We start from the raw sequence: 11,311 nt of genomic DNA, 5'->3' as shown, positions 1-11,311 counted from the left end.
GCTTTCGGAGCGGAAGAGAACGACTCGGAATCGTGAAATGTACGCGTGTCTACCTGCAAGCTCGATAAGCATCTCACGGAGAAATTTCCGGTCCAAGGAAACTTTCCTCTACCTCTTTTAGGAAGTCGAAATTCGGTCGACCTCGCGGTTTCCTCCGCCCCCTGCCGCGCTACCCGTTTGTTTCCGCTCCTTTCAGAGCTTTCGCGCAAGTGTCTCCGAATTTATTTTCCCCGCCGAGTTTCGTTTGCGCCAAGTTGCCCGAAACGAGTGCTCGAGACTTCGGAAACCGAGTCTTCGAACGTCTGCTTCCGTCTAATTACGAAGCGGAGACGAATTTCGTTTGCAGACCGACCAAATTGCAGCGACTCAAAGCGACCAGGCTCCTCGCGTTCCTCGGGAAAAAGGTGCTCCAACCCCCTGCAGCAGCCTCAAGATCCCACAGCCTAAACGCGAGACTCGGTTAAACCACGATCACGACGAGACGAGATAAAATTCGAGGAACTATGAAACTAAAAGGAAAACCGTGTGGAACGTTTCCAAGTACTATGCGTTGTAGACAAGAAGTCCGCTGAGCAGAACGTAGGACCGAATCCTCACAAACTCTCACCAACTCTCACCAACCTACCGTTCTATCGCGGAAGTAGAGTAAACGCGCTTCCCTTATTGGCAGAATTGATCCCTTCGTATTAGCCTCGTGATATAGAACCGTGTAACAAAGAAAGCGAACAAAACAGTCGAGACAAAACGAGATAGATGCAACAAATAGTCGCAGGAGCGTAGGCTTATCCCTAAAGCTTAATTTAAGCATTTATATCGCCAAAAGCCAGGTGTGCTCATACATATGTTCGTGTCTGTACTGTATATATCATAGGTATTTTACAATTATAAGCCCATAATCCCAATAGTTACCGAACCTGAAGCTATCGACTTCGATAGTGTCATAGAAGAGCGGGGATTATGAGCGATCATGTTAGGTGGAACGAGTGGGACACCACTTTGGCAGGGTTGACTGTTCTGACCATCGGCAGCTTACCTTTTACACGTGAGCATCCGATCGTCCTTTGCTTTTGCGGCGGGTACACATCGCGAAGGGTACTCGCTACGGAGGGTACGCGTCACGGAGGGTACGTATCGCGGAAAATATGCATCGTGAAGGGTACACATCGCGGAAGGTACGTGTCGCAGAGAGTATACATCGCGGAGGGTACGTGTCGCAGAGGGTACGAATCGCGAAGGGTACGTGTCGCAGAGGGTACGAATAACGGAGGGTACGTGTCACAGAGGGTACGAATAACGGAGGGTACCTGTCGCAGAGGGCACGAATAGCGGTGGGTACGTGTCACAGAGGATACGTATCGTGGGGGGAACGCACCGTGGAGGGTACACATCGTGAAGGGTACGCATTGCGGTTGGTACGCGTTGGCAGAGGATACGCATCGGTAGAGGGTATGCATCGCAAAGGGTACGCGTTGCAGAGGATACGCGTTGCGGAGGGTACGTGTTGCAGAGGGTACAAACTGCGGAGGGTACGTGTCGCAAAGAGTACGAATAGCGGAGAGTACGTGTCGCAAAGGGTCCGAATCACGAAGGGTACGTGTCGCAGAGGGTACGAATAGCGGTGGGTACATGTCACGGAGGGTACGTATCGTGGAGGGAACGCACCGCGGAGGGTACACATCGTGAAGGGTACGCGTTGGCAGAGGGTACGCATCGGTAGAGGGTATGCATCGCGAAGGGTACGTGTCGCAGAGGGCACGAATCACAGAGGGTACGTGTCACGGAGGGTACGCATCGCGGAGGCTACACATAGACGTAGCGTACGAATCGCGGAACGTTCTCGATGGTACTAATCTTTCTAGAACCGCGACGCGACACAAATATTCCTACGCCTTGCCACGTGTATACATCCGATCGTCCTTTTGCTTTGCTGTGGGCACGCGTCACGGAACGTTCCCGATGCCCATAATGTTTATACAGCTATCTCTCGCGATGCTTATGCCTCGCGCGATTCGTAACCGACTATCGAACGTCCTCGATGTTTCGAGACCTCTACACCCCCCGTGGCCTCTATCCATAAACACCGGACTTCTTGTCCACGACGCACAGTACACGATATATACATTTATCGTTTCCGCGAAATTCAATGGCAAACGAGATCCATTTGCGAGGGAATAAAAACGAGACTCGTCGATTCTCGTTACATACTCCTGCACATATGTACACGTATGCAGCGTGTGCAACAGCAAGCACACTATCAATGGCGGATTGCGCGCAACATGTGTACGCGAGGCATGACCCGCGTATGAACGCGTCCTCGGCGCGGAACAACGAGCCAGCCTGGATACGTCGAAGCGTTTCCTAGCGTCGTCGAACAGCCGATATTAACCCCGTTACGCGGAAACTGGCACGCGGACGTGTGCCATTTTGTTCGCGCGGCGTTCTTGGCGCAAAATGGCGGAGGAGGACGGAAGACGCGGAGACGTTTCTCACAAATCACGTTGAGGAGGGAAACGACTGGCGGTCGTTGCACGGTGCGAAACTTTATAATTACGTGGACTTTAATTGGGAATCTGATCGGTAGGAACGCGCAATCCTCGCGACGATGGTATAAAAATTCATAGAACCGTCCGGAAGATTTCATGAATTTTGATCAGAGAGCAGAGAGAGCTGATCTCTCCTACCGATCTCTCGGGATGGCTCAAGACGATGGCTCTGTGCACACACCGCGAGGAGGAACGAAAACGTTTGTCGCGGGAACGCGTGGAATTTAATTGCGGATAACGGCCGATTACCACGGGAAGCCTGGTGACTCGCGTGGTTAATTGGATTGGACAAGGGGGCGGCAAATCGAGTTAGCAGACGATTCTCGGTTATTTACCTGTGCGTCGGACAATTCCCCGTCAGACACGTGGAAAGCGGCTTCGACTCCCGTGAACCCTCGCTTCCTGCAACCCCTCGCGAGCAACAATGGAAATGCCAGGCTTCGGACGTTCCCCAAGCGTGAAGCGGGACGCCGCCAGGCACCGACGCTTTCTTTCGTTTCCGTGACGCCTCGCGACTACGCGTCTCGCGCGTCGAACAATGGAAGGCTGAGTTCGATCCGCGGGTCAGTTCCCGAAAAACTTCCACGACGCTTTAATGGGTCTGGCAATTAGCGATAAGCATCGCGCTTCTTCGTGCACACGCGAGAACAGGCCGAAGAGAAAGAAACGTTCTCAAGAATGTCTCGGTTACAAAGGAAAAAGACCTTCGGGGACAGAATGGTCGGAAACGCGGTGGGATCCTTCCCAGGATGATGCGTGATTAGCAGGAGACAACGGACGTTGCGCAACGCCTGCACATTCGTCGTTTCCCCGCGACGAAAGTCAACGACTATGACCGCGGATTGGGCCCGTAAGTCCCTTTGTCGTCGGCGTCGAGGTGAACCGTGGTAGATGGGGTCACGGGATAGGTGGATATTGTTTCAATCCTTTTAGTGTCGAGCGAAAATGTACCCACGCGAAAAATTTTAAATTTTCATGGGACCAATGTGACAAATTTGCTAAGGATTGGGAAAAAGTTGATAAAAATCAAAGTAAGTTAGCGTCGCGATGAAATTTTCGCTCTTAGTTGGTTCATAGCTTTGCATCGCGTATTTTTATTACAAAGAAGTCTCAACGAATAGGCTATAACGATCAATGCCGCTGTATGACGTACCCTATAGAAGATACTCTTTTGGGTGAACGGGAAATGCGAGGCACCGGGCGATCTATTATTCGGAAAGTCGATCTCACGAGTGACGAAGAGAACTCGTATCTAAAAGACGTCCTTAAATAGCTTCCTGCTTTTCGCGGGGACACGAGCATTCATCCGGTTCGGGAGAAACGCGCAGATAAGGTTCACGCGATAAGCGTTACGACGGTTCGTTGCTGTCGGGCTATGTTAAATGTCACGTTTCTACGTACAGGTACAACGATAAACACGCGCCAACAGCTCCCATTACCTCGCGCTACACCCGCTATCGGGAAACGTGTCGCGACCAGAAATCAACTATTCGAGGTTATTTATTTGACCTCGGGTCGAGGCTTACCTTTTTCGATTTTCCGCCAGTAATTTTCCGCCGTTGTTTCTTAGATCGCCAACACCGACGAAACACTAACGAAACACTAACGAAACACTAACGAAACACCGACGAAACACAGTCGAAACATCGTAACCCGCTAGGCAGCGAAAGAAAAATCCCGCCACGATACGCAGGCTGGCCAACCACGCCGACAACTAACGCCACTGCTCGTTTCCGCGGGCCGAAACGGAAACACGAGGCAATCGGTAGACCGTTTGCGCGCGCGACTCGATTTATACCCACGCCTCTACCGCTGCCAGCGAGATTAAAAATTCTTCCTTTTTTTCCAGACCTACGCTCGGACGACGGAAATGTTTGCGTGGCCCGTGAAAAAGTGCAACGTTGTGGGAGCCAGAGTCGAGAGGCGGAAACATTTCTACCGTCCAACGTTCTTGTTCCAATTTAAATAACAACGGGGACACCGGTGCATGTGGAAAGAAAAGAAAAATCGAAGAAGACTCGCGGTCGAGCGAGTGAGAGGGAGGGAGCGGGAAGGGGAAGGGAGAAAGAGCGAGTTGCCTCGGTATAGGTCAGTTACACAATAAGACCGCGGCGTGGTTAAAATTAGTCGGCAACTATTTAAAAAAGTAAACCGAGTGCAACGGAGGCCGTTGTCCGAGCTGTCGGCTGTGTACCAAGAACCTTTTTTCGTCCCTCGTCAACAAACTCTCTATTCCTAGTCACCATTACGCTTCTGTCGCACCTCCTCGAGTTCCACGAGCATTCTAGCACGCGTGGTTTCCGCTTTGCACGCCCGTCAATGCGTGCACGAAAAATCGATTTCGATCACAGCGATTTATTAGTCGCCACACAGCGTGGCACTAGGCACGCGATTATTTAAATTAGTAACCCGAGTTATTTTTCCGTACGATATTCCTCCATTTCCTTCCATTTTCCTCGATTCGTTAATTTCCCGAATGTCCGATGTATTATTACAAATACGAGCGAACGTTTCGTATAAATGCTGTTTTACCATCCAAGCTTGCATTTCGTCGTTTCGTGCGCGATTTTTCACGCGATCGAGGTTAACCTATGAAACGTGCATTCGTAATTAATTGTGACATCAAATCAGATGACATCGATGACCGTCGAGACTGCCACGAGTTATCTAATCCCTGTGACGTTTTTATCGTCTTGTTCGCGATAATAGATCGGGCACAGTGGAGCGAGGATTAAATTAATCTATCTTGACAATGAAAGATTATGAAATGATTATCGTGGAATAACTATGTCGTTTCGTTCGCGAGCATTGCGAACTTTAACTGTAGATGACAGAAGTATGTACATCGGACTGTTTCATTTATAGCGGATAATGTCACCATCGTGTAATTAACGGTCGGTAATAGAAATTGCGTTTGCTAGTGATAAGAACGGACTCTTGCTTTTTTTAAAATTAATACTAGTACAGTACAGTTGCCATATAACTTTAGTTATTTCCACTTTGGTAACATATGCAACGTTACCGATTAAGTGTTGCAAAAGGCTACAACGTCGGTAAAATAGTAGACCATTTCAATCATATATACAATTCATCTGTACTATAATACACGTGCTCTGCTACGATTCAGTGTAATTAGTTTGAACAATATGTATTCATCGGATGAAATAAAAAGACAATTGAAAGAATTGCTAATCCTGAAACGTAGCGGTGAATTAGATGAGGAGAAACATCTCGATTCGAATAATGAATATTGGCGAAATTCTGTCACTTATGATTGTTTGGAACATTATATTTGTCATCACGATGAAGAAGTATTAATTTACAAAACTCAGTTTCTTTAAAAGTGTTGTATTTTTGTGATAGAACGTTCACTTTTGTTTCAGATAAAATTAAATACGCTTGCCTTAGTGGTAGAATCAAAGAAAAGTACTCTGAAATTTACATCTAAAGAACTTGATATAATTATCTTATTTCTGCGTGTTAATTTTAAAGAAAAAATAGAGTTTGTGCCTCTAATAAAAAAGGTAAGATCATTTTATAAGAAATACAGGTTTGTTTTGAATCCTAAGTTCCTTTTTATAGGCTTTGAGGCGTATGAAAGACAGCTTAGCTGTGATGAGGAGACAATGTATACAAGAAGAAAAAATGAGAAAACATTATAAACAAAATTGTAGTTCATCAGAGATAGAACAAGAAATATTAAACGAATCTTATAGAATATCCACCAATTTAGAAAGTGATATAAATGTATATTACAATGTGTTTCAATCTTTAAGGACTATGTGCATATGTACTATTGATGCTACATATAATAAAAGAAAATGTTCTCTACAAATTTTGCTTTTAATGAAAGACATATTAGACGATGAATTGAAACAAGTTACATGGAATGCTAAACAAGTGGAAGCGATATTCGATATAATGTTATTAGATACATATGAGATAAACAAAGAAATGGCTTTTAAGTTAATAAAGTCAGTAGATACAAGTTTGTTACAATTAAATGATGAAAATCATGTTTATGACATTATCATGGTTGCTATTGAATTAGGAAATAGCATTAGACCTATTGATAGCATTACAGCTGCATACATGTTAAAAGTTTGCTTGTTGTCACCTATTGTACAAGATGTTCTTGAAAACAACTTTGGTTTAAAAATTCAGTCTGAAGATACAAAAGCAGCACCATTGTTACAATTAATATTAATTCTCTTGAAAATATTAAAGGTATTTGTATCTATTTATGATCGAGTCATTCCATGAAGATTACTGCATGAACTATTTTTGCAGGATTCTTTAACACTGGCAAAACAAAATATAGTGAAAGCTGTTACTAAACATTGTTTATATGGATATCTTTTCTGCATCAGAAGTTTATTATATGAATGCAACTTGAAAGATGTAGAAAAAGAGCATTTGTGGCAAAATACTATAGCTGAATTAATATCTCTATCTTTCGAATTCAGTCATGCTGTTTCTTTGATAGTAAATAATTCTTCACCTGAAGGTCATTTACCAATGGATCTAAATTTACAAGCTATTAATGAAATATGTGGTTGTGTGCCTGATAAACAAATAGTAACATCACAAATGGTACTGCTTTGTTCTTGGCGTACTATAAGAGAAGTTAGCCTATTGTTTGGTATGCTTTCTACTAAGGCACCTATATATGGAGATAATCTTTCCTCAGGACTGTTAAATGAAGAACAAGTAAAACTATATAGTTTATATTTAAAAAATTATTTCCTTGGAAGTAAATAAATCAAAGCAAATTTTTAATAGGTTATCAGAATAGGAGAACACTTGGTTTCATTGCTTACTGAAACAAAGCATAGAGGAGCATTTGAACAGGCACATGTAGGTTTTAGTCAATTGTGTTCTCGTTTATGGCGACTAAGAAATACGAATCTGAATCAATTACCTAAATTGTGGTTACATCAGATTTTGATGGCTATTATAGGAATTAAGCAGAACTCAAAATTATGTGCAACCCGAAGAAGTGCAGGTTTACCATTTATGATACAGGTAAATAAGATCAAATATTTTTATTGTAAATTATTTTCCACAGTTTGTTCGAAATTGAATTATTAGAATTTTACTTAATAGGCTATACTATCTACAGAACCTCGTCAGTACAAAGATACGAAAACTGCAACATTCGAGTCGATGATGAACATATTGTTAGGACTTACACAATTGGAATGTGGAAATCTATGGGAAAAGGTGCAAAAGTTAATCTACTCGAACTCTGTATTTACTCAATATAAGAATTGCTTTACAACATTAAAGCATAACAATGATTGTCCCATGAATGGAAATATTGCTCAGATTACAGAAATCAAAGCACATGCGTTAAACATATTAAGAGCAATTTTTCGACACTCTCAACTTGCAGAGGTAGTAAGTAATTATGTCGAAGATGGTTTAATAGCGGCATTTAAAAGCTACGATGCTCCAACATGGACGGTAAGATACTTATTGAAACGTAAGATACTCTTTTTTGTTACATGAAAATAAAATAAAAGATGTGTACTCTTACAGGAAAGGAATGCAGCAGCAATGCTTTTTAGTGCACTCATTATTAGAATTTTTGGCGTTCAAAGAACGAAAGACCATATTAATCTTACAACAAGCAATAAAATGAATTATGACGTCTTCTTTCAAAAATATCCCAATCTATTGCTTTTCATTATAAATGAACTACGAATGTTTGTAGCAATGAATGATACCCTCATAAAAGCTAACGTGCAATCAATTTTATTATTATTGTCACGAATGTACATTTTGGAATATAATAATGTTCAATGCGAGGTAATGATAAATAATTGTATAATAATCTAGCATAATAGTAAAAATCCTATGTATATTTCAGATTGAGGAACTTAGAATCTTAATTATACAATGTGCAAAAAGTGCTGTATTTGAAACACGTAAATTAGCAGCTAGAGCACTTGTTTCTTTGTTAACAAAACATATTGCCGAATGTTTCCTGATGAAAATAATGAGGAATGTAGTGACTACAAAGACCAGCCATTCATACTTAAATTTGATACATGGATATATGTTACAAGTGTGCATACTAAATATATTTTTCTTTTAAACAAAATATTTCAGGCTTTTTAAACTAAACATTTTTCATTTGTCATAGATAGATGAGATATTAAAATATTTTAGTTGCACATTTTCCAAGTCACTTGATATGGATTGGGATATATTTTTAAAACACACAACTTGGATCTTAGTAAATCTGGAGCAAAAGAATTCAAAGCCGGCAAGCTTTCTACTAGCAGCAGTTTATATAAATATTTGCAATAAAATGTGCAAAGTGGATAAAACGTAAGTAAATTGATATTAAAAATCGTAGCGAATTAAAATTTATTATAATTTTTCAATTGCAGATATCTTAGACGGCACTTTGCAATTCTACATATGGTCACTTCTCATTTACTACACGAAGAGTTGAAACATGGGCCAGCACGAGAATTGTATAAATTATCGGTCATTAAATTTATTCGATCGATAGCAGAAGAGACATCGCTAATTCAACATTCTATAGTAACTGGAATATATCTACATAATTTAAGAAGCCCTGAAACCCCAATTACTATTTGGTCAACTATTATAGAAATCATTAATGAAGTGAAATATAATGATATATCGGAGCAATTACTAAATTATGCTTTTAATGAAATTCGTAATTCAATACGATATTTCCATAAATACAGCCCAGAGCTGCAAGATGCAATGTTCGATTTTCTCTATAATAGTTTAATGTACGTTAACCAAATTGAATCAGCTGATTTTATGAGAAACGATATTTGTGAATTTGTACTGAATGAAATACGTCTAAAAGATAATAAAAGTGGTTATTACGAAAGAGATTGTTACTTGAGATTATTAGGGAAATCGTATGTAACATTAGCTCTTTCGAACAAGAATGAAGAAGCAATTAATTTGGAATGTACAAACAATGTGTACAACAATGTCTGTGATAATTTATGGATCATGAGTTTAGATGAAGATTTTAGGAAGTCTGTGTTTTCAATACTACAGGATCTTTTCCTAGCGTGTTATAAACGAGTGGAGTATCGATGTAAGTTGTGAAATATTAAAATATTTCTATGATATTCTAATTAAACATGATTGCAGATGCACAAGTTCAATGGTGGACAACAGTACTGCAGTTACTGTTGGACAATAATTCTGAAACACGACGTCAGGCCTGTTTGTTAATCGATCATGTACCTGTACATTGTACAATGACCAATAATTATTCGTATCCGAATTTACTACTCTCGAAATTTTTTTATTGCAACATAAATAATAAACATGCCGAGTTTTTATGTATTGTATTTTTTTATTGGGGCATCGCGTTGTTAGATGACACAGATTATGAAATGGATGATACAGATGTAAGTAAATTATTTTATGAATTATTATTTAAAGCAAGTAAAATTATAGTTACAATGGTGTTTCTTTTAAGGTGTTCAATAAATGCACGAATTACGATTTCTTTGAACCTGTGGAGGTATCAAGAATTTGTGCAGAATTTTTAATAGACAATATGAAATGTTATATGGATATTTCGCTGTCAGATGACAGTATAGATTGGATCAATTCACTTTTAAATGTCGAATTCGAAAAATCTATTACGTTTAGGACGCTCGTAAAAACTTACGAAAATTATATTCCTACCCTTGAAAATAAATTGCGCGATATTTTAAACCCGACGTATAAAAATAAATTATTACAAATTTTGGCATATGAACAATTTAAAAGAGTACTATAAGATGTATTTATAGCACGTTTATATAAAATAAATTAAATTCTTTTACGTAATATATGCATCTTCGTCTCTCAATTTGATCGAGGCAAAAATACGAACATTTAGATTTAAGTATCTTTCGTTCGTTTGAAAAGATATACAAAACATTATTTAAAAAAATAAATTTTAGAAAATGTAGGTTCCATACCTGAAAATTGGTCCATATGTAAAACACTGACGCACAAAATAAAAAATACCGTAAGAAATAGATAACGAACTTGTAACCGGAATGAAGACGCCTCTTTTCAAATTTAAAAAAGAATTAGACAAAGAGTGGGGGTAACTGTCGGTTGGGGGAATATCCCCAGGTGTCGGTGGCTAGAGAATTTAGTTGAACCGCTTGGCGCAGGTAGACGCCACTGTCGCGGCTCGACGTTCGCCGACTCGGTACGTATTTCGTGACATTATACCGCGGATCCGTCGGATTTTCGCGTTTTTCGCGCCTCAGCGTCGTGACCGTCGAGTATTAGTGTGCGCCGACGATCTTTATCTACGTTGAACGAGGGGCAGCATGTCCACAAGTGTTCGAACAGATTAAAACCGAGGAAAAAGCAGCTAAGAAGACAGTGGCCGTGCGTGTACCAGGCATGGAGTGGACTCAGTGCGCTCGTTTCAAATCGTTACGAGCCGTTACCGCAGTCCCAGTCGAACCAAGGTGAGTTCCGCCGACGTAAACACGCGGGATCGCGTTCTATGCATGTTGTTTCACTTTCGTGTCGAACTGTTATATCGTTCCCGAGGGATTCTGTCGTTCCTTCGTGTTCTGTGTCGTGTATGACCTACTTGTTGTACAAGCTGTCATCTCTCGATTAGAATATTTCTCTCTGGGACTGTGCTGTCCTACGAATGAGCCCTTCTTGGCTAAAGCCATGCCACACGACAGCCTTTCTCGGGTAGGTTTTTACGTAAAAAAACACACCGGGAGAGAAAGGAGAGGGAAAGA

The 11,311-nt window shown here is 41.0% G+C and overlaps 2 protein-coding genes across 6 annotated transcripts in view; both read left to right on the top strand.

Moving 5' to 3' along the window:
• The first annotated feature begins 5,689 nt into the window (after window positions 1-5,689).
• THADA (Thyroid adenoma-associated protein homolog) lies at window positions 5,690-10,332 on the top strand. The gene is made up of 12 exons (XM_017911943.1): window positions 5,690-5,854; window positions 5,927-6,067; window positions 6,126-6,770; window positions 6,834-7,253; window positions 7,326-7,568; window positions 7,650-8,009; window positions 8,085-8,354; window positions 8,416-8,617; window positions 8,696-8,879; window positions 8,942-9,636; window positions 9,693-9,955; window positions 10,027-10,332. The coding sequence occupies exons 1-12, from the start codon at window positions 5,690-5,692 to the stop codon at window positions 10,330-10,332; spliced, it is 3,894 nt and encodes a 1,297-aa protein (XP_017767432.1).
• Window positions 10,333-10,731: 399 nt separating this feature from the next.
• The window catches only part of LOC108556077 (uncharacterized protein CG43867), a 110,437-nt gene continuing 109,857 nt past the window's right edge, over window positions 10,732-11,311 (top strand). For all 5 annotated transcript variants that reach the window (XM_017912007.1, XM_017912005.1, XM_017912004.1 and 2 more), the window contains exon 1: window positions 10,732-11,023. The gene's annotated coding sequence lies outside the window, so the exon portion shown is untranslated. The remainder of the gene's footprint in view (window positions 11,024-11,311) is intronic.

This window comes from Eufriesea mexicana, unplaced genomic scaffold (genome assembly GCF_001483705.2).
Source record: "Eufriesea mexicana isolate 0111107269 unplaced genomic scaffold, ASM148370v2 scaffold294, whole genome shotgun sequence".
Taxonomy (NCBI): Eukaryota; Metazoa; Arthropoda; class Insecta; order Hymenoptera; family Apidae; genus Eufriesea; species Eufriesea mexicana.
This window is presented reverse-complemented; position numbering and strand designations above follow the sequence as displayed.

What these genes read in the sequence shown, in the direction of transcription:
- THADA (XM_017911943.1), top strand. Translation starts at nt 5,690, where the DNA reads ATGTATTCATCGGATGAAATAAAAAGACAATTGAAAGAATTGCTAATC. An exon ending in ATAATAATGTTCAATGCGAG is followed by an intron (nt 8,355 to 8,415) that starts GTAATGATAAAT and finishes TGTATATTTCAG; the next exon opens with ATTGAGGAACTTAGAATCTT. An exon ending in TGGATATATGTTACAAGTGT is followed by an intron (nt 8,618 to 8,695) that starts GCATACTAAATA and finishes TGTCATAGATAG; the next exon opens with ATGAGATATTAAAATATTTT.